The sequence below is a fragment of the Apteryx rowi genome, unplaced genomic scaffold (genome assembly GCF_003343035.1).
Source record: "Apteryx rowi isolate R43461 unplaced genomic scaffold, aptRow1 scaffold_192, whole genome shotgun sequence".
NCBI classification, from domain to species: Eukaryota; Metazoa; Chordata; class Aves; order Apterygiformes; family Apterygidae; genus Apteryx; species Apteryx rowi.
Window position 1 is genome coordinate 119,551 of NW_020448219.1, and position 27,601 is coordinate 147,151.

The following is a 27,601-nucleotide window of genomic DNA, read 5'->3' on the forward strand; positions in this document are numbered from 1 at the left end:
CTCTCTTGCTTCTGCTGTTCTGTCCATTCATATACAGCAGGAGGTATAACTTAGAGATGAAGTAGAAAACCATATTCCACAGCATCTTCCAGTGACTGGAAGATTTAATTCAGCTGCTGCATAAAATTAAGGGCTGTCAGATGTTTGAATGGCTCTTGGCAAGGCATTCAGGGCTAGCAAAGAGATCAGTAACAATGAAAGCATTTTTCAAGGTTTGTGAAACGACCCTCTTATAAGCAATGGAGAGAAAGCAAATGAGAAATCTAAGTAAAGTAATGTGATGGTCTCTTAAGAAGTTTGATAGGACATTTTCTACACCTTTTTCTTTGTAACAGAATAGGCATGAAGCTAGTGTGGGAGGGAGGCTATGAAATATTATGGGGTGCCAGGATTCAAAAAAGGAAGTAAGAGAACAATAAGACAGGTTCATATTTCAGCACATAATTTTGTAGGCATCTCTTAGAAACAAATGCTTATATTAGCAATAAGCAAATAAACCCCTTTTCATCAAGAGATATTTTTGGTTTTCTTTGTCCCAGTCACTCGTCCAGGTGCTGCCAGTGATGAGCCACCACACAACAGGACATTCCCTTCTGGCAGCGTTATGATGCATATGTCAAATTGCTTCTGTGGTGTTGTCTAGCAGTGAATTGCTTGTATCTGGCAAGGCACCAAGGTGACAGGGTGTTTTGCTTTAGTTCATGAGTTTTAGACCTGCTATTGATTGCAGCAGCTTTCTTGTCATCCTCAGCTTGTGTGTTCCCAGGGCAACATACACTAATACAGGCTCTTCTGTATGCAGAGGCACTTGCATTGGTTTGTATTATCTTATTTAAGTGTGCAGAGGCGGATCATGATGCTAAATATGCATCCAGACGCCAAGGTGCACTGCTATGACTGGATTCCAACACGTGCATGTGGGCATTGAACAGACACACCTAGTTGTAGTATGTGACCTTTAAGGCTGATCCTGTGCAACAGCTCACACTACAAAGGAATTAGCATCTTGCTTGCTTATGTTCAGCCGAAAACACATTAACGTTTGTCAGCTTACCGTGCAAGGACCCTGGCAGTGTAGCCTAGCAGTGAAATTTTAGCACTGAACGCCTGATAAAGAAAAAAATAAAAGTAGTGTTACCAGGGTAACAGAGCTGAGCTGTCAAACATTGCTTCTGAGTGATCCTACTCCGTCCTGCTAAAACACTTCTCTGAAGTTATGGGCTCTTGGTTGTGAAGATTATGTGCAAATAACACTTTTTTTCATCAGGGGATATTTTTGTTTTCCTTTGTTCCAGTTATTTGTCCGGGTGCTGCTAGAGATAACCCACCACAGAACGGGAGTGTGACATTCCTTTCTGGCAACAATACAGGTTTTGAGCTCTTTGAGGAGTGGTGGGACAAGTCACGAACAGTACCATTTTACCTGATTGCTGTTCTTCTGCCCCTGCTAAATCTGAAGTCTCCATCTTTCTTTGCAAAGTTTAATGTCCTAGGTAGGTAACAAGTACTCTGAAAGAATAGGTTCATTGTGGTTAAAATACCTACAAGCAGTGAAAGCTACTCTAGTGAGCAATCTTCCAGTAGCCAATATCCTACCTCAAAGTGGTTCATTGATTGGTTTGTTAAATCACCCACAGGCTTTCTGTCCTGCTTTGTTTGCACCTTGATATTAATGAGGAGTTAATTTTTTTTCTTTTACTTCCTTGATAATCCTGTAAAACAAGTTCTACTGTATTTACGACAGATTTTTCTAAACTATGGTACACATACTTCAGAGCAGCATTTGATGCATGGTACCTTGGCACAAGCAGTCAGACATATCCTTCATCTGGTAAATGCTTCAACGCAGATGGTTACTTTCAAAGAGTAATTGCCTTTGACCTGAAGTTGTTTGCTACCAATCAGCTGGTTAATTAGTAGCAACATTAGTCAATCACTGTAACTTGCTGCTGTGCTTTGCCACAGCTCCCTGTTCCCTGGTCTGTTCTGTGCTACAAGGACCAACATTTGTCATTTGCCCTTGTTTCTCTGTCTTGAGATACAAACCAAGACAGGGATTGGTAGGGGGGAAATAAAGTGCATGGATGATGGGTGGGGTTGGTCCCAGTTTATGGAAAAAGAGAGGTAGGAGGGCATAGTGTTGAAGCCCATGGTGAAGAGGAGGCAAAAAGGAGATGGGGAACACAGAATTGGTTGAAAAAAATAGAGGTGTATGGTAGAGGGGGTAGAGGACAGGGAATTGAGGGCCTAGTTTGTCTTCTATTCTGGTGTGACACCTACTTAGAGCTTGGATCTGCTGCTGCTGGAGCTGCCAAATAAAAATACAACATAGGAACTTGGATAAGTGACAGTGCTTCTATATAAAAAGTAAGGTTTTTATATAGAAAATATCAGGCATTAATAGATTAGGAATAAGAAAATACTTTTTCAAGTGAGATCTGGCCATAACTGTACCTGTTTTTAAAATATGCTCAAAGTGTATTATCATGGGCAGCTATTTTTTATTTAAGGACTAATCTGCAGTTATGAGAAATTTCATGTTTTAATATTCAGAAGATTAATATGTAATGCAAAAACTGTTCAAAGTTGCCTTAATTTTGGTAAACCTTAAAGCTTACAGTACAAGGAAAAGTGGAAGGCAATTTTTGAGGTGCTGAAATAAAAGTGTTTTTTTTTAACTGATCTTTACCCTTACAGAAAGTTGAATAATTAGGAAACTACAGGCTATTTTAGCTGTTCACCTGATCCTCAAGTACAGAACCTTTTCCCTACTTAACTCCTGGATTCCTCTCTGTGTAATCAAATGAAATATTTCCTTAATTTATTTTGTAATCTTGGAGATATTGCTGGAATGAAACAGTGTCTTCTCTGAATCTGTATTCTAACCTATATAAGTGAAGGGGTAAAGAATCAGCATTTACTTATAGCCTGTTCTCTGACTAGCAGGATTGTTAGCTGAGATGTTTCATCACAGTAGTCTTAATTACTGTTGATGTAGTTTCCTTCAGTTTTTGGGTAGTTATTATTGCCCTTCTTCTGTCCATGTCTCTTTAAATGACAGGAGCCAAGATCATATGCTGTCTGTCCCACATGCAGACACAGGAAGACATTTGTATCCATCTCTGATCTTACTTGTAGTTCTCATGCTGTGCAAAGTATTGCTGGGTGACTCTGGACCAATCAGATGGAATACAGATCCTGTGTGCTTAGGTTATGTTCAAGACAAGGATTAAATCCATAGCGGTCAAATGTAGTTATTCAGCTTCTGACTCTCAGTGTAAAGTTTGCAATTACAGTTAGCATTAATTGGTATCTCACTGTGCCATTTGGTTCAAAAGTTAAGGACTGAATGGACACTGTAAAACCTGCACTTCCTCAGCCGGCTGTGTCCCCTGTCAGATTGAAATCCTGATAGCTGAAGCTGGAACCCTTCTTCTACTGCCTAGAGACCTCCCTACTTACCCAGTGCTGGGGATTACTGGGCACCCCATCTACCATCACTAATGCAGCATCTGGAGAGTATTAAACATACCGAGAGCTTGCATGGGTGCATGTTGCTCTTTCTCTCTCTCTGACTTCTGAGCTAAAAGAAAGGAATTCACACTTACCCTGTATTTTTAAGAATGAATACCAACCCTAACTGTTTGGACTTCTGATAATTAATAGGCTGAAGTAAGAATAAAACAGAGCATACTTTCTACTGTTTTATGGTGTTTGTTTGGCTCTTGTCTTGTTTAGGTACGGTTTCAGTTGTCTACTTAGTTTTTCTTGTCACTGTGAAGGCTGCTCATCTCGGGATCCACTTAGAATACAACTGGTTTACAGAGAACGAATATTTTGTACCAGGTAAGATAGTTAAAATGCAGTAATGAAACATGTATATTGTGGGGTTTAGACTTCTTAAAGGAATTCATAAATGTCTGTCTCATTTGCCTATTAACACCTCTGGGAGGTAACCAGAGTGAGGAAGTGCTGTCTGATGTTGCATCTAGAAGCTCAGGAAGGATTTCTTGTGACAAAGAGACAGGGAATCCCTTTCGCAGTGATGTTGCTTATTTAGGAGACAGTATCAATGCTGGAGAAGAGGAGGAGCAACCATTAGAGGTATCTCCAGCCTTTATCATGTAACAGGGAGCTTGCCATAGCCCCATCTCACCTATATTATAGTAAGTTCTAGCTGCTGTGTTTTCAGACCTTACCTATTTCAGCAGTAGTTACAACTGACAAACTTTAGATAGACTGACTGGTAAAGGTGTTATAAATTCTCTACACATTGTCTTGCTTAAATGAAGTAGCTTGTTCACCATGATTTATGAGTATGCTTTCCCTTACTTTCCAACCTCTTGCAGGTTTTAGTCCTTGCTCTTAGCCCTTCGCTTTTAAATGCCTACTAGCTCTCCAGTATGTTTATCTTTCCTTTCTTTAAAGTATGAGTTTCTCTTCCTCCCCTTCCCTCCCAGTGATATTACAAATCACTGTGTGAGATGTCACAGTCATATAAGCAGTGCTACTGCATGAACAGGGAGCCTAGAGAGATCAGTTTCTTGTTTTAGGAGACTTGGAAAGAGGGATCAGGGCCAGGGTTTAGCTGTTGTTTCCCCGCCCCCACACTTTACAACAGGAAAAATTGCACTGCCAGTTAGCTTCGAGGAACTGTGTGCTGTCCTGCTGAATTGGATCACTCTCAAATGCTTAGGAGCAAAAGTAGTTTTATCTTTCTTTAAAAGTTACTTATTTACTTCAGTAAGGCAAGTTCAGAGATAGGTAGGCACCTTCTTAGGATTTCTTCTGTGGTTTTGTGTCATTCTTCCCAGCAGTATGTGGCTTAAGTAGCAAGGATACTTTTAGTTTCCTAATCATGATAAGCGCTGTACTAGTTTTACACAGGGGATGCAAACTATTGTTAGGACTGAGAATGTAGAACTGAAGAAGAGAAYCAGAATGATTTAAAACATTAGGAAGAATTTTAAATTACTATAGCAAGGTGGGGATCAAAACAGAAACACCAGAGCTGTTCCACAGTTGGCAGTAGAATCTATTCTAATCTGTGAAATCATGATAACACACTGTGGCAACAGGCATTCTAGCTCGATAGCTAAACTACAGGTAGTAGTCACTGAGTAAATGATACAAAATTCGTTTAATTTAAGTGTGTTCACATGAGAGTTGCGTTAGTCTTGCAGCAGTTATGCTTTTTCTTCTTCTACCACTCCCATTTGGTTGATTCAGCTCTACAGTTGAACTTAAATTGGTCTGATAAAATAATAAGCCAAATAAACAGCTTAGTGTATTCTGTGTATTTTTGGCAAGGAACTCTGCTCATATAACCCAGTGTCTTTCTTCTCCCCACCTCTCAGTGGGAAGAGCTGTCATCAATTCTGTTTATTCATTCTTGCATGGCTGCTGAAGGTCATTGCTTCCTCATCTTAGACAGGCTTTTAGAACCCTATTTCAAGATCTGAATGCTGAGAAACAAGTGAAAGTCTTGGTAAAACATTTTCTTTAGCTCGGTTATGTCACTGAGAAGGAAAATGATGGTCTGTTCTGGCTTGAGTCTTCAAAGCCAAGCAATTTTTGCCAAGTATCCCTTTGCACAAGACCAACACAGATGCTATGAGGATAAATTGGATGTAAGAAAGTTTTCTATAATTCCCTAAGAATCCTGGCTGCTGCAACGTCTGTACGAACATATAGATAGATATAGGTAAGGTCTGAAACAGTGCAGTCTGTTTTGTCTGTTTTCCTCCATCACTGTGTTTGCTTTTAGAGTGTATTTTATGGACTAACAAATTACTTTTGTTTGCAGTGTAACAATTTGGATTTCAAAGCACTGGATGATTAGCATCTATGTTAATGACCTAATTTATTTTGGTATGGCATTATTCTTAATGCTATCTGTAAGTAGAAATAATATGCTAGCCTGCACTGCTCAAAGTCAGTAGGTAGGTAGACCAAAATGTTTAGTCTTGCTCCAAAGCAAGATTTATGTAGACAGGGAGAACTGCTGTACATAGATTCAGGAGTGAAGGCTTGGCAAGTGAAGAGTTGCCAGTATCCAAAGTCTTACAGTAATATGGGATAAAATGAGTTTTTAAGAAACTGGATTCTAGTTAATGATTTGTTGGCTTGCTACAAGATTTGATTTCCAACTAGCTGATGAAATCAAGAAATACAAAGTGCTAAAGTTGGCCTCTGCTGATAGTACTGCACACAAAAGCTAAGATTTAAAGAAAATACAACAGGGAAGTTAGGTAAAATACAACGCACTGCTGCCATCTCTCTCTGAGAAACCCCATATAACCTTTCTCTGAAAGCAGGGTTTGATTGTGAACTGTACCAGCAGTCTTGGTGAATTCATATCTGCAGATTCTTTGTAATGCAGGAGAAAATTCACCCAAACTATGGTTCGCAAATAAACCCACGTAAACCAGAAACCAGACTGGTTTTAAGTGTCTTGAGGTTCGAGTCCAAAGCTCTCTTAAGCAATCTTAGTATGAATTATAGTAATACATATGTGCTGCAGGTTACTGTAAGAAATAGAATACCCAGTAGTTTGATGATTTTGGCAATGTGACTAGTACTGCTAGGAGACAAGGTCAGCACGTAGCTAATGCATACACATCCAGCTACAACTGGTTGTTATAGTGGTGGGGAAAACACAGTGCTGAGAGAGATTCTGCATCTGTCAGTTTGATTTTATTACTGAGATTAAAGTAGTGGAAAACAAGCCCAAGACTCGCTTGCATTCTCTGAGTTCTCTTGGTATCGCATCATGCTGGTTAGATACTTTAGATGCAGTGAATCCAGCATAATGCCCTCCGGAAGGTACGTTCCGTCAGGCTGGAGGAGCCCTCTGCTTAATTACCTGGGGTGCCTTTACCTTGCAGATTTCATTGCAGTTTAGAGAAATCTGGTCCAGATGTGTTTGCCTGGAGCTCTGTACAATTTGATCTGTGAGGATTTGTGAGACTTTGATAAGTGTATTGCTGCATTGCTGGATGCTTTCCAGAAGCTGAGCTAGCTCAGGGATCTCTAATTGGTATAACACTCTGAAGTGTAGGTGTATCCTTATATATTACCAACCAAGATGGTGCTTTATTGATGTTACAGCACTGGTAAATTCCTAGAATATTTGCAGCAGTTCCAGAAACACAGTCTTGTGGACATAATGCTTTGAGTATGAAAAGAAGCAAAGCAATGATATTCCCATGGAGACCAAAAAAAAAAAAAAAAGTAGTAGTGGGGTATGATAAGAAGTTCCTTTGCCTTTCTTAGTGCTCTAGTTTGGAAGCAGCATCTCTTGTTTACGCATCTACAGCTGTCAGTTTTCTACTTGTAGCATAACTAACTTGTTGATCTTGGTCATTCCAGGAGACAAAAGATACCTTCTCCCTGTTTCCTTTCTCAGGGACTGGTACACATACAATCTCCCTGGAGCTGATTCCTGCCTCAAAATGCTTTCTAATTACACTGTTGAGAAGCAGAAAAGCTTTATATAAAAGTCCAAGATTAACCAAATAATCTTTGATTGTTGAGGTCTTGTCAGACTCTTGGAGACTGTTATATAGTAACCACTGTCTTCATGCATTTTGTACTTCATGATTAAATATCTGGATTCACTATGCTCAATGACAAGATATTGTCCCATTTCAACATGGCAGTTCACGTTTCTGGCAGTAGACTCCAATGCTATATGTTCTCTGCATTTTGGCATTATTTATTTCACAGAAGCAAGTTATTAACACACTTTTTTTCTCCCCCTTAGAGTTCAGAATTCTGTTTCCTCAGCTCACAGGGGTTCTGACACTTGCCTTCTTCATCCACAATTGTATCATCACTCTTCTTCAGAATAACAGGAATCAAGAAAACAATGTAAGTAATTTCACAAGACTTTGCTGATTTGTATCTAGATTGCCAGGCGACACTAATATTTTCTTGTCTGCCTCTCTTGCAGTTCATCCAGGGACTGTAATAGCTTCAGAAAATGTAAATTTCTCTTGTGATCTGATAAGAAAGCAGTTATACATACTTTTCACTGGCTGCCAGTGAGTAATAGATGCATTACAAATTTATTCAGATGAAACCCCTGAGGAGGGGTGCAAAATTATTTGTGCTCAGACTGACAGTAAATGGACAAATTATACACAACAGGCAGAAGGCTTGACAATGTTGTAAGGCTCCAGGAAAAGTGACAAATTTTAGAATGAAAAATGGTTGAGCATTTTGAACATAGGGCTAGTTCTAGTTAAGGGTTCTGAATGCTAATGTTGGAGTCTAGATAATGTCTTTTTTCAGAGTTGCTTCAGTAGTTTTCTGCCACAACTCAAGCCAAGGTCAGTAGGGAAACCTGACCTTATTTAAGAAATCTTTGAAGTTGAAGCCTGGTTTGGGAACCTGTGTGATATGTAGGCTTTGGACTGGTTCTTTACTCTTTGAAAATGTTATGTCCTGCTTATCTAGATGAAACTGCATTCCTCTTTAGTATCTTCCCATCTTATGAGGCAGGCAGGAAGTTTTCTTTTGACTGGTAAAATATAAAATGAAGTAAATATGATAGAATGTTAGAGTCTTAGAGTACATTTTTAATCTAATTATCGTGTGTTTTTCCTCCCCTACTTTGTCCAGCTTCATCAAAATCTTAGTTGGAAAGGTAACTATGTTGACATACAAAGATTTTTAACTATTATCTGTATCAGAAGCTGGTACATCTGATTCAGAGGTGAATTGCAGGTTATGTGCCAATGCAGTAAGATGACATTTTGCTTTAATAATCCCCAAGGTAACTTTCTTGTCCTTGTAAACCAAGGCCAGCTGAGAGTGACCCCCCTAGAAAGCTTCTTGTGTTTTATGGGCACTTCTGAAAGTAGTTTAACAACTAAACAATTGATTAATGGAGCTCTGGAGAAAGACAATTTAGTAAATTTCTTCTCAAAGAGTTTTCTTAAGAAACTCTTATGATGTGGAAAAGGGGCAAGTTTTCTCTTTCCTGTTAGTTTTGGCTTTCAAATTCTGAAGGAATAATCACTCCTGCAATCAGTCCTATACGCAGAGGAGGCCTAATGCCTCCATACCACCTTCAAGACTCTTCCTGTGCCTATTCCTGCTCCACTGACACTGGAGGAAGCAATCAGAGCTCCAAAGAGCAGCACCTGGAATATCATCCAACTTCCTTTTACTGTGTTAAGGATGAGGAAACTGCTGCCTGTATTTGAATCAGCTTTTCCAAATGCTCCTCCTGGGATTTGAGCTGGATTTCCAGGTCAGCCTTAGCATGCATCCCAAGCCCTGAACAAGACTCGCACTGCAGAAAAGTGTTTGAATTGCACAGGAAGAGCACCTTCAAGTATGGCAGGAAAGATCTGTAATGGGAAGCCAAATGTGCTTAGTTCCTTCAGGAGCTTTATTTGGCTGTAGATTCCTTTGCTTATACAGGGTCACAGTAACTTTTAACATCACTAGACAGTATTCATAATTTCCTTCCTTGCTGTTTGTAGCTGTGTAGGACCCTGTCACCTAGGTCTCCAAAGTGTTTTGCAGATGTTAATGAAGCATTGATATCCTTGAAGAACTAATTGTTTTGTGATTATTTCATTGAGCTGCTGGACCAATTAGGAGTTTTACATATGTATACAGCTCCCAATCTCTGTGAAAGTCATAGTTTTGAGGATATTTGTTTCATACATATTTACATCAGTAAAATGTTTTCATTATATCAATACCTCACAGGGAGTCAGATGGAGACCCCATTTTTTATGTATAAACATGTTAAAAGATCACTTCAATCAGAATTCTGTTAAAAGACATAGAACTTGACAAGCTGGAAGAGTACTGTTTTAGTTTGAATAAAACTTGCTGAAACTAGGGGTGGTAAGAACCACTTTTGGGGGAAGGGTAAAAAAGTAAGAAAAACAGTTACATTCCTTTTATGGAGTCAGAAATCCAAAACAATAGCAGCTTCCAGTCTGGTCACAGAGAGGTATCACTGCTCAAGGTTAAAACACGCATGGGAGGAGGAGTCTTCTGGCTACTATTGCAGTACAGTGGTGTGGGTGTGAAAGGAGCAATGAGCAAATACTCTAGAATAAGCCAAATAGCAGCAGCACGGCCTGGAGAAGCCCTGTGAGCATGGTTCTTAGTCTGCAGTTCAGTGTTTAGTAGCACTGCTGGTTAAGTAATGTTTTCCCTGTTCCGCTCTCCCACCGCTGTCCCGTTGTATATGTCAGTATAAGCGTTTGCAACTCCACAATGAACTAGGTTGGAAACTGGGTGGCAAACTAGCCCAGATAGCAAAGGTGATATATTTTTTTCACATGATTCATTTCTGTGATCTGGTTCCCTGAGCTGCTGTCCAAGTGCTTGTGTAAGCCCAGAGCAGGAATGAGAGGAAGGACTAGGAGCGCACTCAATGCTGTCACCTAGCGGTTGTTTGTGAACCTACTCAAGGGAAAGCTGGCGGGGGGGGACGGGGTGGTGAGGGGGAGATGTTTTTGTCCAGGTGGTGACTGCAGAAGGCCTGGGACTGTGCGTTCTTTTCTATTTTCTACAAAATAGAAATATCGTTTACAAATACTGCTTACTCGGTCTAAATACAGTGAGCTTCCCTTGATGCTACCCTACCATCAGTTTCTCCTTCCAGCCAAAATAGTGCACAGTGTTGTGCATCTTGAACTACTTCTTTGTCATCCTGTTAGACATTATCGCTTGCTGTTGAAACTGGAACAAGTGAAGGCCCTTTGTACARTAGGGACAGAGTCCAGTTGAGATATTACAGGGGCGGCACCTGTCTTTTCAAAAGTGACCAATCTGAAATGAGATAATCAAAAGCTGCTCCTTCTAATATGGTGATAATTACTGTGGACTGATAGAGGCTCCTCCACCCAACAAGGGACTCTACAAACTAACTTCAACTGTGCCGCTGAGGAAAAAAACCAACTATTATGCCCATGACACGCAGCAGGGAAAACAAGGCCTGAAAGTTGCCTGTTCTTTTCAGCATCGCATAAGAAATACCTGTAGAGAAGCCGTGGAACCTACACTATGGTACTTCCAGTCCTGCGCAACAGGCCTAACCTCCGCCTGGATACTCATCCTTGAGTTGTGATATGAAGTCATGTACTTTCAAAGTTCTCTTCAGGTTAGCTCTACATGATTTATCAGACTCATCCTTTTGTTAGAGCTGATTCCTGCCTTTGTTTTACTGCTGCTGCCAGCCTCAGTCGCCCAATTTTCTGTTCCTCCAGAGGTGCTTAAACACTGTCCTGTGCATCTCACCAGAACAGCCTCTGGTCAGCAGTAACTGTAGCTGTTGTGTCCTTCAAGTTCCACCTCAGAATCTGCCTATTACTTCAGGCATACTTGCCAAGGGCTTGGTAGGTGGCAAGCTGTGACCCTTATGAACRGTGACCTTCATATGCACTGCATGTTATCTTTACTTCGCTTCCACTCTGATCCCCCCCTGTCCTTGCTTCTTTCAACCTTCTGTTTTATATTTGATTCTTACATTGTAAACTTTTAGGTGCAGGGACAGTAATATTCTATTTATTTAGACAGTTCTTGCCACTGTGATGCCCAATCTGGCTATAGGCTTTAAAATAGACAAATGGGTTTATTGCTGTGTTATTTAAAAAGTAATCCTTTTATCTTTCTCCATGTACCCTAGGGTTTTATCTGGAGTTATATTGTCTAAATAGTACTTATAGTCAAGGTCTTTAGAGAGTGAACTCGGGTCTCCTGAACAGTGTAATCAAAAGGTGTTCTTGTTAAACACGCACGTGTGCACGCACACACACACACACACACACACATTTGTACAAAGGTAACTGTCTTAGCAGCTTCTTTCTTATACGGAAAAAGATATTTGCAAGGGAGCTGATGGATGTTTGAGCAAAGATAAATTCAGGTTGAGTTACTGTTACTATTTTTCTTGTTGCTTATAGAAATCRAGATCAGGGCGTTCTTTGTATTATGGCAGCTCCTGAGGTCAAATCCATGTTTTATGTGCTATAAAAATACATAATCAAAATTATCCCTGCATTTAGTTTTGTTACAGAGTAAAACAGGTACTCTTAAAAAACTGTGTGAGCGTGAACTGGTTAGTGTAATCAGAGGTAGTAGCATACCACCTGTCTATCCTTAATCAAGTCTAGTCCAAAGGAAGTGGCATGAATTTCCTTCCCTTTCAGATCACTTTGCCTTATAACTGCAAGTACTTGCCACAGCAAAGATAGTTTGACACTTAGTGCTTGAAACTTATATGCAGAGCACATACAATGACAACTGTGACTTACTGTGCATTTTGCATAAGAAACTGCAATCTTTATACACAAGGAATATACCTAAACTATCTAATTTAAAGCAAAATTTGGATAAAAACCTGAAAACAGGTTCTGTCAGGTGATGTTCTTTTACAGGATTTTGGTTGCATTTTGAAAAGTTGTCAAGTCCTATCTTTAAGAGATGAGAGCCCATGTGTCTGCAAAATGACCTTACCCTGATTAGTCTCTAATACTTGCAGTTAATGAGAATTACTCATAAATACCTATAAAAATCTAGATGTTTAGATTCATTATTCCTAAAATAATGTTATATGCTGGGCCATGGGTGTCTTTGAAGATGTAGCTGTAATATAAAAAGCTGTACAGGTTCTCGGGTCACTGAGGAGACATTCTGGGAATAATTTTAAGAAAATTTTAATGCTTAGCTTCTGATGGAGGTTAGTAGGCCTTACTCAGTGACCAGCACTAGGAGAGTAAAGACTGGAGAAGCATCTACCAGCTGTATATAACTGGGAAGCCACAGGAAGAGGTTGTAGCTGGGAGAAGACAGCTGCCAGAGGGTATGAAGACTGTCCTGGGACAGTGCATTAACAGCAGACAGTTGTCTGATTAGCAAAAACATTGGTTTGTTGAGGACTGATGGGAAAAGGGCATCAGTCTTCTACCAGAAATGCACTGGCAAAATGAACAAGAGATCCCAGTTCCCTTACTAAAAACTGGCTTCCTTCTGAACTTTCCTTCCAATGTGTAATCTAGCATGTTTACACTTTCCTTGGGGACCACTTGCCCTCAGAAGACTCCAGAGAGGTACAAGATGTGCTGCTTTTATCAAGGAGATAGTGTGGATAAACACTTAGGGAATCGCTTTCTTGCACAAAAGTGAGCAAGCTTTGCTCACCCTCTTGAGCTGGCTGGATTCCATAAAATCCTGGTCTGGAAGCCATATAGTCTCGTTACTTTGGTGCTTGTGCCTGAGCTAATAAGGCTTGCTCCTCAGTCAAAGGAAAATAGGGTCACGTATCGAAGGTATTAGCAGTAATCCTTTAAGAAGCTGATTATTAGCAGCAGCTGAGCAAATGGTTTGGTAAAAGGTAATAAATGTCCTGTAGTGTAGTATAAGCTTAAGCAGAATCTAGTTAGTTAATAACTAGAAACAAATGGTCTCTCTATTTGCAAAAAAGAAAAAAAAAAAGAAAATGATGCAGGAAAATAATCCATCAAGTACATTGCTATTAGGTCACTCTAATGTGTATGTACATTCTGCAATTTCAAAAAGTGCTTGAATAGATTTGGTGCTTATTTCATAATACTAAATGTTGCTCACAAACTTTATTAATAATTTTATGAAGTTGCCATGATAAATACATTATAAATATAGTCAAAATTTTCAGAAGTGAACATGGAAGTTAAGCTTTTAAACCCATACTTAGGTATCTATAATACAGTTAAATATGGATTTAGGACCCTAGCTTCAGCACTCATGCCTGAAAATCTTTGACTGTCATTTAGTGCACTTATCTGGGATGTTTATATAAATTCGGTAATAGAGCAGATAGGCAAATTCAAATAGAAGAGTCATTATAAGATACAGTAAGGAAGCTAAAGGACATATATATATACCCTTTTGTGTACCCATCCCTTTCTGTTTTATTTGTTTTTTTAATTTGTATTTTATGTAATTGTGTATTAGCTATGTCTTCCATTATCCCAGCATTCATACAGATGCCTGTCGTATTGGTGTCTGTTTTGGAGACCATGTGTATATGTAGATCGTCCTCTTGGGTTTCAAAGCATCTTGTTAAAAATGTCCTTTGTTATGTCTGCATTTGGGTATATTGATGTCTTCAATTGCAAAATTTTAGTCCTGACAAGATATTTAACATATGGCATTGATGGGCTTTCTGTCTTTGACAGTTGTCTCTGTGTCCCAATCCTTTTAGTAATAATAGGGGAGTGTAAGAAAGCAGAGAGTATTTTTAGTTTTAATAACTTGTGTGTGTGTGTGAGTCCAGCAGTAACATGCTACATCTATTGACACAGCTGTTGCTTGCTGTCTTTTCTGTATGTAGATAGATGTGTAATATTTGTCTGGCTCCACTTTGGAGTACCTTCTTGTAGCTTTCTGACCTGATCCAGGACCAAATTTGAAGTCCCTACTCAAGTAAATCTTCTGTTTAATGCAATAGAAGTCTTCTCATGACATTTTTATTTTGTCTCTTTCAGTATGTCAGTGCTGGCCAAAATAAGATTTTATTTCTCCTCAGGTGAGAGACCTCTCTGTTGCTTATTTCCTGGTGGGATTGACATATCTGTATGTTGGCGTGATAATTTTTGCATCTTTTCCTTCCCCACCATTATCCAAAGAATGTATAGAACAGGTAAGGTGTTTTACTGCACTATATATTCATCCTTGAGCTTTTAATAAATATGTATTAAAAAAAAMCCTGCTCCTGCTTCTTGCTTCATGACTCCCTCTAGCAGACAGGTCCCTTCTTGATTCTGGTCAGGTGCCTAATGCCTTGTGGGCGCTACCACAAGCATATGAGTAACGCTAGCGTTCTCTCATTAGCATTCATGCCTGCTTGCCAGGAGTTCCCTAAAAACAAATGCAAAAGTGATCAAGAAAGGACAGAAATGAACAAATGAACAGTTCAAGCTTTAATTTCTTTAGTTACTTTAATCTTAAAGAGTATTAAGTATTATGGGTATATTTAATTCTGTGTGCCATGACCAGTCCCAGTCATCACTGGGACTAGCTGCAGGTGCTCAAAAATAGAAACATGGGGTGAATGATAGCTCTTTTAGACAGGAGTCCTCACTGTGAATAGGTGTGGAGTCTAGTGTTATGTTGGGCCTTGCCAACAAAGTTCTTAACATAATAGCACCATGCAGGTAACGCTGCTGTTAAGGCTATTAAACTCTTATCGGCCTACAGGCAAGGCTGATTCCCATGCCCTAAGCTTCTTCAAGGACATAAGTTAGGAAAATGTGATTCATATTATGCAAGGTGTTCAACATCTCTTGTGTAATATTTACCCCAAAAGTGGCGTTTAAAGGCTTCCTCTGACTGTAGGTCAGTAAGAACTGATCCTGTTGTTTAACCATGAAATGATTTTGAGAGCCATTTGAAATAATCTCATGGGGGGAAATCCACAGTTAAATAATAGATGACAAACCTTTAACTTTACTGCCTGTAATTATACTAAATAGTTATGGAGCTGTGTATGTATTTCCATGATATCTGAGTTTTATGTATACTGTTTTTCAGGGATTTCCCCTTGTAGAGTATGGTCCATTCCTCACTTGTATATGATCCAATTTTACTAATTAAATAACTTTTTTAATATCTAGAGATGATATGGTGGATAATAGGAGCATATAAATTTATTTGCCTAAGAAATCAGGTGGCCATTGCATAGCCTTGACTATTTAAGGATGCTCAGAAGAAGAAAGTAATTCCATCTTTAATGCTAACCTTAAAAATGATATATCTCCTTAATATTCAAGCATTAGGTGCTATTTGGTGGTATAACATTGCAAAGGAGAGAGAGAGAGAACATTACATTTTATGGAGTTGATTTGGGAATTTTAATCATTTGGTTTTATTCTTCTTTCTTGCACCGAGCTATTAAAAATCAGCTGATACATGTTATCAAGTCACCATTGATAAATGTAACATTATTCCTGTGTTTAGAATTTTCTAGACAATTTTCCCAGCAATGACATCATGTCGTTTGTTGCAAGAATATTCCTGCTGTTCCAGATGATGACTGTATACCCACTGTTGGGCTATCTGGCACGAGTTCAGCTATTAGGACAAGTTTTTGGAAATGTTTACCCAAGGTAAGAAGTCTACCCTTTGGCAAGAGTTTGGCACACTTTCTTAACTGGCCTCCTGTTTGTTATCAAAAATTTGGCTGAGCTCTCAGGGGTTTCCTTTGCAGTATTAGGTACATTTCAAAAGCTAATTTCACAATGTTTTTAGAGTCAAGGAATGAACGGGTATGTAAAATGAACTCTTGCCTGCAGATCAGGACTGCTGCAGCTTCACAGAGCAGAATGGGGGATTCTTTTGTTTTATCTGAATGTTTTTTCGATAACCGTAGGAATTTTGTCAACACAGTTCCTTTGTGTTGTGCATTTGTATGGCAGAAGAAAATTGTACAGAAAAAAGTCTCTTTGTTCAGTTCAGAAGTATTTCATCAAGTAGTCTTTAAATTGCGAAGGGCATGCACATGTGCATTGCGCAGATTAAGCTTTTGGGGTTCAGAATGCTTTTTGGTTGTGCATTACTTTGTAATCATCCTTCTGTTTTTAAACAGAGCTAATAGCTACATGAATTGTTAGCTGTGTTATCTAGATTGGTGCTCTGCTTATAAAAATAGCTTTTCACATGCTAATTTTAGAGGTGGGTCCCACCCTTGCATTTGAATGCTGTGTGAACTCCAGGGAAGAGCTGATCTGAATCTCAATTTTAGGTTTCCTAAATAAAACCTAGGATGTTATATATTTGGAGTATTGTCTGACTTCRTCACAGCTGAGAAGTTGGCATTTATCTCTAAGTGAGTTTCTTATTTTATATTGTGAATTACTGTTGATGGAGGGAAGGAAAACAATACCCCAAGAAGAAACGTGTATTTCCTCTGTGGCATCAGCAGTAGCATACAGGTCTGGGAGGAGGTTGTTATAAATTTCATGTTTCTTCTGGATCCTAAAATATGTACGCAAAGGTCCAGAAAYTGGATGCCTAAAATTAGGCAGCAAAATAAGTGCCTGCTTTTTTTTGATGCTAAATTGTAAGCAATTCAACATTAGTTAGAAACTGCTGCAAGTTACCTTTGGAAACAAGGCCATTGATTTAAGTGCTAAACATGGATTTCACAGCCTCTGAAAAACAGTCATGTTCTTTATATTCTGTAGATGTGCCTCTTCCCATCTCCTCCCTCCAGTTACTCACTGACCAGTATGATTTTCATTTCCCTCATGCCCTCTCCTAGAATCTCCAGCTTCCCACCAGTCTCTGCTCAGGTTGTCTTAGGTTTACTGTTCTAAGCTTTCATGGTTTCACCATTGTGATATGATACAAATACTTGGTTCTTGTCTCCAGGATGTCCTTGTGGAGGTGCTTCACTCACTTTTTTGTTGTGTGTTTGTCTTAAAGACTCCTTAAAGGGAGGTATTTAAAGTTAAATTGCTCCCAGCCTATGGTGGTAAGGTAATACATCCTGGCTGGCTGTGTGTGTCTGTCTGTATTGTATCCCAGACCTTTCAAACATGTAGCACAAAAACCACTTGACTGATCCCCAAGCTCCAGCTTCTGTATGTTTACAGCCAGACAAGGTCAGCCCTTAGTTTTTCCATGCAATAGGGACTAACTGAACGCTGGTAGTGAGCACAGGACTTGTTTCTGGGAGGAAGTGCCTGGCTGATTTAAGTCTTTACTAGCAAAGTTCTTACTACCTGATTGTGAAATATCTCTTTTGATGATTGCCTATTTTTCACCAGCAGCTGAAGCTGATGAAGGTCCTTTAGCAGCACTTTATTTATATTGCCTTTTTAGTAAGAATTTCAATATTCTGAATTTTCCTACCACTAGCTAGTCTAGAAAATCCCCTTTGAGAAAAGCAGGACCATGGCCCCAGTGTCTGTCAGAGAGAGCCTGTGAATGTACTGCTTTGTTCGTCACCTGTCACCAGCTAAATTCTACTACAGGCCGTTCTAGAGCACTGGTGGTCCCTGTGCAGGATTCCTATGCCCGTGCTTCCAGAAGAACTTGTTAGATGTTTTCATATTCATGTGATTTCTCTGCTATTCTATCAGACTGACAGCCAGTGGCTAAGCAGGTTTCCCATAGGTCTCGGTTTTTGTGGGGAAACTTTTTGCAAATAGAAAGGAGTAGCTCTTATTGACACAAACTGATGTCTCACTGAGAAGCCTGTTTATCCACCCTGAAGAACCTAGCTGGCTATAAGAAGTTTCATGACTTTTACATATGAGAAAGAGTTTTCCACCAGTAATTGTAGATATTTGTCTTCTTTTATGAAAATCATCCGTGTCAAGGGCTAAGGATTCTCAGGCAATAAGACTGACCTGCAAAGACTCAAGCCTTTGCTCTTAGGTGTGTGCTTTGGGTATGTGTATGGAGGGAGGTGAAAATTTGTGTGTAATTAAGGAACAGAAAGGATGAGGCAGGAGAAGAAAGAGCAGAGCAGAACGTGAGGTTCTATAAGGATTAAAAATATGAAAACACTTTAAAATCTTGTCTTTTCTTATGACTGGTTCTGGATGTTTACATGGTTTTCTGCCTTTTGTTTTTACACTCTGTGGAAGTAGGGTACAGGATTGTCACTGATGGTGCATGCACCTATCTGTGTATATGGCACATTTGACAATGTGTTGATTTCATATGGATTGTGTGTTTGAGGATCTCTCTTACTTGGCAACTTGGCAACTTGTTTAACCCCGCCATGACTCAACATGCTAAATCACTTGTATTTCAACAGTTGTATCCTTCTTATATTAAATTTCCTTTGCAGCTGAAAGAATGCTATAAATTTACCTTCTCTCTATAACCATCCATTTTTTCCTCTTTAAAAAAAAAATCTTTTGGACCCAGTCCCCATGGTAAATTTTCCTATCTTCATTTTTAAGCTCTAGGTTGCTCCATATGGACACGCTGCAGGTTTCACATGAACTGGAAGCTCTCTTATATTAAAAGCCAAACTTCTTTCATATGAACCATTGTTTGCAGATGTGGGTACCTGCTGCTGCTATGGATGGAGTTAAGGGAAGGTGTTTTAGGTATCCGCTGGAGCAGTTGAACTCTGGATTGATGCATATTAAAGCTGGCTGTTGACTGAAGAGCTTGATCACCCACGTGCTGCAGGGCTGCCAGATAATTTTTATTTCCTAGCAGTGACTTTATTGCTCAGATCAATTTGGTTCTTTGCTTTAACTGTGTTTTCTTTACTATTTGTCTGTCACTGGGTATAATGAGGAGCTATTAGTTTGCTGCTTTGTAGTTCTTAGCCTTGACAACTGGTCTATCCAAGGCTATTTCCAACGAAAGCAGCATCCTGTTTCATATCCTGGCTTTCGCTGGTAGGCCATAGATTACAACTGGATGGTAATGACGAACCACCTCTTCAACTTTAGAAGAGCCTTTCTTGCCTGAAGACTGATCCCCAACTCTTCTGTCCCACACACTCTAGATATTTTACAGCGCTGCTAACAGCGCACTAGCAATGCAACAGTGCTGCAATAAAGCTTTGTTGTGCTTAGCCATGTTGTAACTTACTTCTCTGTAGTCTTGTGTGACCAAAAAGTTCATTCTTTCCAAACATCAAAGCTTAGGCAGAAGATACATATTTTTTCTTCAAATAGAACTGAAACTCCGACATTTCATGTTGGGGGTCAGCTGAACAGCTACAGCTTGTCTGAAGCTGAGGGGAAATAAGTAGCATCATATGTCCTCCAGAGGCGAGTTTGTGATGCTGATTTCAAAGAGCCCAACTGGTCTAAATTCCACCTGTTGACAGAGAATCAACTTTCTCTTATGAGAACAAAATCCACACACACACCCCACCCCTGCCCCCCAGGAAGGGGGATTCTCCTTCCTGTTGTGTACTGGTGTCAAACTCTCTGCCTGCCTTAAAAGCCTATACGAGCGTAGACATGCTGGACACAGTAGTCTTCTGACAAGTATCATCACAAAATCTGCTGCTTTTCTGTGCTTCCTACAAAAGACTTGAGATAAAAGGTAAGTACCTTAATTGCTGCTCTCATTTTGCAAGATGGATGCCAGTGACAATCACAGCACAGAAAGTGACATCCTGGGACAGAATCCAAGGATTATTTTCTTATTCTCTCTCTGATGCTGTAAAAGATGCCGAAAATGTCCTGTATTGGGAAATAGCTTTCTTTCTAAAGTATGTTTGCAATGGCATCATTTAATGGGTGACTTGGGGCCAGAGGCATGTGGTTTATCTGTTCTCTTATGTGATTGTGGATCTTCTTGGATGTATAGAAAGCTAATTTTTTGTTGTTGTTGGCTCTTGGCTACCGTGATATTTGTGTCAGAGAGTTCCCTTGATTAATTATATGCTGTGTATAAAATACTTTGTACTGATCAGTTTTTAAAACTTTTTTAACATCTTGTTCTGAAAGGTTAAATAAATTGAAGGGAGGAAATCACTTGGCTTTCTTAAGATTGTCCTCCCTTCACTCCATGGTAGCCCAGCAGACCTGCCAGTTCTTCTGCAGATGTATTTCTTCTGATGCAATGAAATACATTTCTGCTGTTCGTGTGCATATTTGGCTATTTGTTTTTCACCTAGCTTCATCTGCATCTTACCTGCTGTGGTTTATAGCCTTTGACTCATGTCACTGGAGTGAGATTTCCAGGAAGAAAATGTGTTTTTTGATTTAGTAACCTTTCCAAAATTGTCACTTAAATCATCCTGATTTGTTTTTTTCCTTGCTTTCCTGTTTCCTGTATTGTTTAATTGTGTGTGTTCACCCTGTGAGTCTAGCATTTTTAATTTCCTTGCTTCTGACTTGAGGGAGTTTTAAATCAGTTTCTTATCTCTTTCTTTAAATCCCCCCTCCCTAGAGTTTGGTTTCATAGTTTTCGGCATGATTATCTTTTGAGGATGCTGAAGTTAACTAAATGTGTATGGTCACTATCACTTAGTGACTTAACTGTAGTTACTACTGCCCTAGGAGAGTACTTGCTGTAGCAAATCCTCCAGTGGTCTTTTGGCATGCCAGGTTGTTTTTGGACTCCATCAATCTGAAAGGTTAACCTTGCAATAAGGAAAATCAGCAAAATTTGGGAAAAGTTGGATGGGAGGGCGGTTCTCTCTTTTTGTGGGGTTTTGCAGGACAGCAATGATTCCCTTAAAAAATCTTTCCAACTTAGAATATTGAGATTGGGGACAGAGTAGAAAAGATTGAGCCATGTGTGCCACATTCAGATTGCTGTAGATATGCCTTTTTTGTGACTTACAGCCTCCTTGAGGCAATGCAATGTGTGCCTCAGTGCAGCAACCATAAGCAGGCTGCTCAGGTGGGCAATCCAGCCCTTGCCTGGGCCACCCAACTCTTTACTGCCATTGCCCATAAGGAGGAAGGTTATAGTGTTGCTTAGAGAAGAACTACGTGCCAGCAGGTTGGATAGGTAAAAAGGGAGTGAATCTCTTCTAATCTCTCATGTCTTCTAAATACTTTTCCCTTTGTAGTTATAATAGAGGTAGTAGGGATATGCCCAGAAAAAATACTGCTTTCCCGACTGCCCTTCTGCAGTGTGTGGTGACTGTGAAGTGTACTGTAAGCTAGTGTCAGACTTAAACCGAGCCATTTAGAACCTGTTAAAATGTCAGTAGCTGTAAGTAATGCTTGTCCCATCTGGAGCACACCTGCATAAAACTCAGAATCTTATGAAGCCTAGTTATTATCAGAAATAATACAGCTGCTCGTAGCCCTAGGTATTTGACTCTTATTTATTCTGTGTAGTTTTTTTTCTAAATGCTGATGCCTTTCTCTCCATTGAGAATGAGCCTTTTCCTCCTTTCTTGGAGGGAAGATGAACTATGAATATCTATATAGGTAAAAGAAGGGGGTTGCAGCTTAAATGTGTAGGTATCCTCTTAGACCATTGCTTATCTGGTCCAATAACATGGTTCCAACTTGGGCTGCTATCAAAGTGATAGAAAAAGATGCAGGGTATTCCAGGGAAGAAATATAGCATAACCTTTTACCCTGAAACAGGTGGATTTAAGTCCTTTTCAGGCTTTTTGATTTTGGTATTGTTCTTGAGGATGCTCCTTATTTGTAACAATTAAAACTGCAGAGCAGTACTGTGCAAGTCATGGATTGTTTCAGAGACTCCAGCATTTTGAGATTTTTTTTTTTCAACTGAGCCAAAACACACACCCCGCCCTAATTATTTCCCAAATCAAGAAGTTTAAAAATGCATCATTTCGCATCAAACACACATACACACGTTTGCTCTTGAACAGTTGTTTTTAAGAAGCTAGAATGAATTTTTTAAAAAGCAACAACTTTGAATTCAAAAATCACTTTCTCTGTTTTAAAGCATGTCAGAATGAAATACTTCAGACTTTTCAGTTTTTGTTCTAAAATATTCTGAACTGATCCAAATTTGCAAAACATTTCTGAATTACTAAGCCTGTACTCTTTTTCATAACTCTTGCAAGCCAAAAAAGAATGAAAATAGTGCCATCATTTTCTGTGTTCATCAACTTTTAGCTTCAATTGTGTTGTCTGATAGTAAGATTTGCAATCTGCCATGTGTATGGGGAGAGAGGAAGTAAATTTTAATTGCAAACTCTTACGTTTTTGTGAACAGTTTAGGTAATTGATTTTCTTCTGCAAATGAGAGAAGCAGTAAATGCTTGGTCCATCTTTCCCTAACACTTACAGTCTGAATCTTGGGATTTTACTAGGTTTATGATATCTGATGATGTTTTTGTTGAAATTTGAGCTGCTGTATTCCCACTGCTATCTTCAGTCTCTGAGGTCTACCTCTTCTTGAACCACAATCAAAACACTGTGTGCAAAATTAAGGATGTTATGTCTGTCTTTTTGAAATATGCTTTTAAGAACAGACATTAGAAGTAGTCTAAATCTTAAAATTTTCCTTTGTGTTTGAATTATCTCCATTCCCCTAAACTTTAATGAGACTCCTCCTGATTTTTCTTTCTGTCTGCCAAATTGACACCCAGGCTTTCAGCTAAGGAAGCGGTCACTCTTGGCACTTCAGATGTAATCCCCTTGAAAGCTTGTTAGGTGGTGACATCCTCCATAACACAGATACTTTCTATAGTTAAGAAAAAAAATAGTGTCAGCTTACAGGTTTTGTTTATTTTAAGAAATCAAATTATCCAGAAGAATAAACAAAAACTGTAAGTGTATGTACGTTTTCTTTGTGTGAATTCTTTTCTCCTTTCACAGAAACAGCTGAATGGACAAAATATCTCACTGTTTTCTGTTATATTTCCTGACTTTACCTTATGTTAAGATAAATCATTTTATATTCTCTAAAGAAAATGATACTCTCCTGAGTCTGAGCTCTGTGCATAATCACTACACTGAGTTAGTCTCATGCATTAAAAGCTGCTTGTGCAGAACAAAAACTTTCCAGTTTTTTCATCCTTAATGCAAAAAGGAAAGCAGCAGGAAATGATTTATAAAAACAAAATCAACAAAAGATCTAGTATAAATAGTATGTAGGTCATGCATTAAATTAGGTCCAATATCCTAAATGTTTGTCCTCTTATCAAAATACATTAGGGGCTAAATATTAACTTTTTTTATTATTATTGTGTCATGTTTTCCACTCAGTCATGTATCCTTTCTTTTCTTCTGGTTTCCATTAGTTCACTTTGACCAACTTGGATCATTCTCTGGAACGAGCTATTTCTTTCTTGTGTTATACAGTATTGTTTCTTTGGTATTTGAATATCCATCTGAAATACTAGTGTGCTGAGTACCATGTATGGTGTTTTCAGAAGAATTGCCAAATTACACATACTTGCTCCTTAATAATATTTTGAGTCCAAACAGTAGATATTTAGAGTTTGGCACTCAGAATATTCTGTAGATGTTATGTTTGCTATGAAATTAATCAGCTTTAATAGAACAAGTCACGTAAATGGCAACGCCATCCACGTACCAGTTAAATGCTAATGTAAATGAAGGATGATGGTCTTATTTTGTAATAATAGAGCATAGATTTTAACACTGTTTCCTAACCTCCCTTAGTGTTTTCCATGTGCTGGTCCTGAACATAGCAATTGTAGGAGCTGGAGTAGCAATGGCGAGGTTTTATCCAAATATAGGAGGTATCATAAGGTAAGTGTTGCTTGCACATTGAATTTACCTGTGGTGTTACTATATGTTTACCTCTTTGTGTTCAAAAGGAACTATAAGAGAGTGAGTAATTGTATCTTTATATTTTGTGGGGCTTATGCTTTTATAAGTTGTAAATAATGATTTTAAAAAAAAAAGATCAGCTCTTTTAAAGCTCTGACAAGCAGCTGTCTGTAATTGTTGCTTTGTATCTGATTGGGATGATTCCCCAAGTTTCACTGAAGCCTTATCTGAGGACCTGGTAATTATCCAGGCTAAAGAATATTGTGTCAGTATAAAAGTTGTCCAGTTACCATGTAGTTTCTTTCAGTTTTTCTTTTAAGGCCATTTGAAGTTGATTTGAAAGTCTGTGATAAAAATCCAAGCAAGTAAAGAACTCCAAAGGGAAAGCTGACGTAAAATTGCTTTCTAAATGATGTCTTAAATTTACCATGTTTATAAACACCTAGGTTTTCTATAATTGAGAAATATTAGAGGAAGTTATCTAATCAGTTTTATCTTCTACATTTGACACCACTATATATGTAATCATTTTCATTTATTGCTAGTTTGCATCTTTCCTACAGCAACCAGGAGAGGGAGGTATTTAAAAATATAGAAATCTGCAATTATAAAACCACAATCACAGGCATGGATCCGACCAGTGTAGCAGACTAATTTACTTTTGCTCAATAGCTGATCTTTGAGTTTTTTCTCCATTTCTTCTTTTTGTTGTTCTTCTTTTAGTGAAAACTTTCTTTTTCCAGTAATAGAGAGGGTCCAGTTATTAACTGCAAAAAAAAATACACAATACATTTTTCTGTTTGCAAAATGATCCTGACCTCTGCTGATTTATTCATCGTGCATCATAATCAAACATTTTGAACAATGAATTTTCAGCTGATAAACTGTCTATATACAATCTAACTTATATATTTGCCTTTTCTGTTGTGCAGGTGATTACTCACTACTATAATGTTTCCACTGTCTGAAGGGACAGTTCAAATATTTGAAATAACAAATAGTGTTAGTTAATAATGCACAAATGGTGCTAGTTAATAATGCACATTTGGCTGCAGTATAGCTAGTAGGTGGAAACCCACAGTAGGGAAAATAATGAGAAGGTTTTGGTAAGCAAGGGAGTGGTAATAAGAGCAGCTGAATGTTTCAGTAGCTGTGGTTGATCACATTACCAGGAGGGGCATGTTGATTTTTCTTTCGGGTCTGGAGAATGATTTGTTAGGAGTCCTGACAGTAAAGGATGCTTAACAAAGGATGCACTGTCCAGTCGTTTTGTGTTGTGTGTTGACAGATTTCCCAAAAGAAAGTAAAAACATAAAAGTCAAAGGTAGGGAGTCAGTCCCCAGAAGCATCTGGGAATGTGACTGAAACATCAGAGAAATATCAGAGTGTAGCTACTTGGGGAAGCGGGGGAGAGGTAGTTAAATGTCAGTGAAGGAGGTGGAGGACAGCAAAGAACAGAAATCAGTGTTCAGTGACTGCAAATAGTCATTGTTCAGTCAAACTGTTCGTTGGTTTGAAGGAGGAAAAAAAGCAACAAGAAACGAGATAACACAAAGTGTTCTTTTTCTTTTCTTTTTTTCTTTTCCTCCCCTCCTTCCCCAGATACTCTGGAGCAACATGTGGTCTGGCCTTTGTGTTTGTGTATCCATCCCTCATCTACGTGATCTCCCTGCATCGTGCTGGGCAGCTGACGTGGCCAGCATTGATCATTCACATCTTTATAATCCTCCTTGGACTGGCTAATCTGATTGCACAATTCCTATTGTGAAAACTCCCCCTTCTCTCTGTGGCTGTCACAAGTGGTACTGTGACATTTGGCACAACAGCCTTGAGCAACACTATCACACAGGAGAACTGAGCAGTCCTCAACATGAACTTCCTGAGAAAAGCTGCGCCTTTGAAACGAATTTGGATCACGTCTTCTAGGCATTTGAAAGGAAACCTGCTTGCTCCTCTATAAACGTGACTTTGTGAGAAGTGAAATAGTTCAAATTTGAGTGGGGTAGTTCCACTGTTTTTGTTGAGCATGCATCAAGGATTAATTAAGCCCAAATATTTTAATTTCCTACAGCCCATGTCTCAAAACGCTCAGCTTTCAGCCTTAGGCTGTAGAACTCTTTTTTTTCTAAAAGAAGTGTTCTTACCTTCATTAACAAACATGCTTTCACAGTATTATTCAGCAACTGTTTGAAATGCTCTTTGTTGCAGTTGTTTTCCTGTTTTGTTTGGAAAATGGAAAAAATGGTTGTATATGTATTTTTTAGGTTAATTTATAGTCATTTGGATCAAAATGCACTCTTAACTTTGAATATGCTATTAATTTTTTGGCAACATTTTTCCTCTAGGAAATTCCAAATCAGAGAAACAATAAACTAATGTCTCAGTGTTTTATTCAGAACCAATATGTACACAAGTTATTTGTGAACTTACAATGAAAAAAATCAGGAGGGTAAAAAAATTTTAAACCAGACAGTAGCTCAATTAAAATCAGAATTCCAGGCTTGACCTCACTTCAGCTCCGTTACCTGGGCTGTTATGTGCTGTGACGTGTCTTGTCAGGAGTTGAGTGTGCTTTTATGGGTGTAATTGTGGATACAATGTCCATCATAGGCTTCCTTCCTCCCCTGTACAGTCTTAATCTGGTAATCAGTGATCTCTCACTGTGCTCTTCAACTACATTAGCCCAAATGTTTTGGGCCTGAACAGAAAGTATAGACAAAGCTAGAACACTTGAATTGTGGACTAAATCAAATAATTTGTTTTAGATAATTCTTAACAGAAGTTGGAGGAATCTGGAAAAGGCTTTGTTGTTTTTTTAACTTCTTGTTTACTAACTGAGAGGCTGTGTGTGTGTGTGTGTGTGTACGCACAAGCATGTGCTTTCCTTCACCTGCCACCTGTGGGTCTGAGTCTTAACCCAAAATGATCATTAATTAGGTTGCCAGGTACTAGTGGAATCTCATCTTTTAAGGTGAGAGAAAGAGCAAAAACTCTTCTGTACAGAATTTCAGTCTATTAAAAAAAGTCAGCAAATGTAAAATAATTGAAAGAGGACTCTAAGCAACACTAAACTCCAAAATGAGTAAAAGAGGAAAAAAGTTGGAGTGATCCAATGTTTGTGAAGTGGGAGTTGAGTTGGGAAAGCAAATTAAATGGCAGGATAAGAATTTTTATTTTTATCTGAAAGATAGTGAAAAGCATAACCTAGATAATTTACTATGTTCCTCTAGGAAATGACATGAATTTTTGTAGTAGTTTTGTAGACCTGTTTGAGTTAGGCTCCTCAAACTGTGCAGAAGCTGGCTTTCTTAAATGTTCTTTGATTTGTATGAAATACAGGAGCAAATAGATTTGGAATAATATCTGCAGAACAGAATAATTATTTCAAATTCTCTTTTTTGTCTTGTGCCTTTAAAATCAGAACTGGAGAA

General features: G+C 38.7%; 1 protein-coding gene across 5 annotated transcripts in view; it reads left to right on the forward strand.

The window, feature by feature from the left end:
* SLC38A9 (solute carrier family 38 member 9) overlaps nt 1–26,568 on the forward strand; it is a 51,676-nt gene extending 25,108 nt beyond the window's left edge. For 3 of the 5 annotated variants that reach the window (XM_026062721.1, XM_026062722.1, XM_026062725.1), the window contains 7 exons: nt 1,296–1,493; nt 3,739–3,846; nt 7,766–7,872; nt 14,540–14,653; nt 15,970–16,118; nt 24,060–24,149; nt 25,773–26,568. In XM_026062721.1, the coding sequence (XP_025918506.1) occupies nt 1,296–1,493; nt 3,739–3,846; nt 7,766–7,872; nt 14,540–14,653; nt 15,970–16,118; nt 24,060–24,149; nt 25,773–25,938 (932 nt within the window). In that variant the 3' untranslated portion in view covers nt 25,939–26,568. The remainder of the gene's footprint in view (nt 1–1,295; nt 1,494–3,738; nt 3,847–7,765; nt 7,873–14,539; nt 14,654–15,969; nt 16,119–24,059; nt 24,150–25,772) is intronic. The other 2 variants (XM_026062723.1, XM_026062724.1) reach the window with 2 other exon arrangements.
* Nucleotides 26,569–27,601: the final 1,033 nt, after the last annotated feature.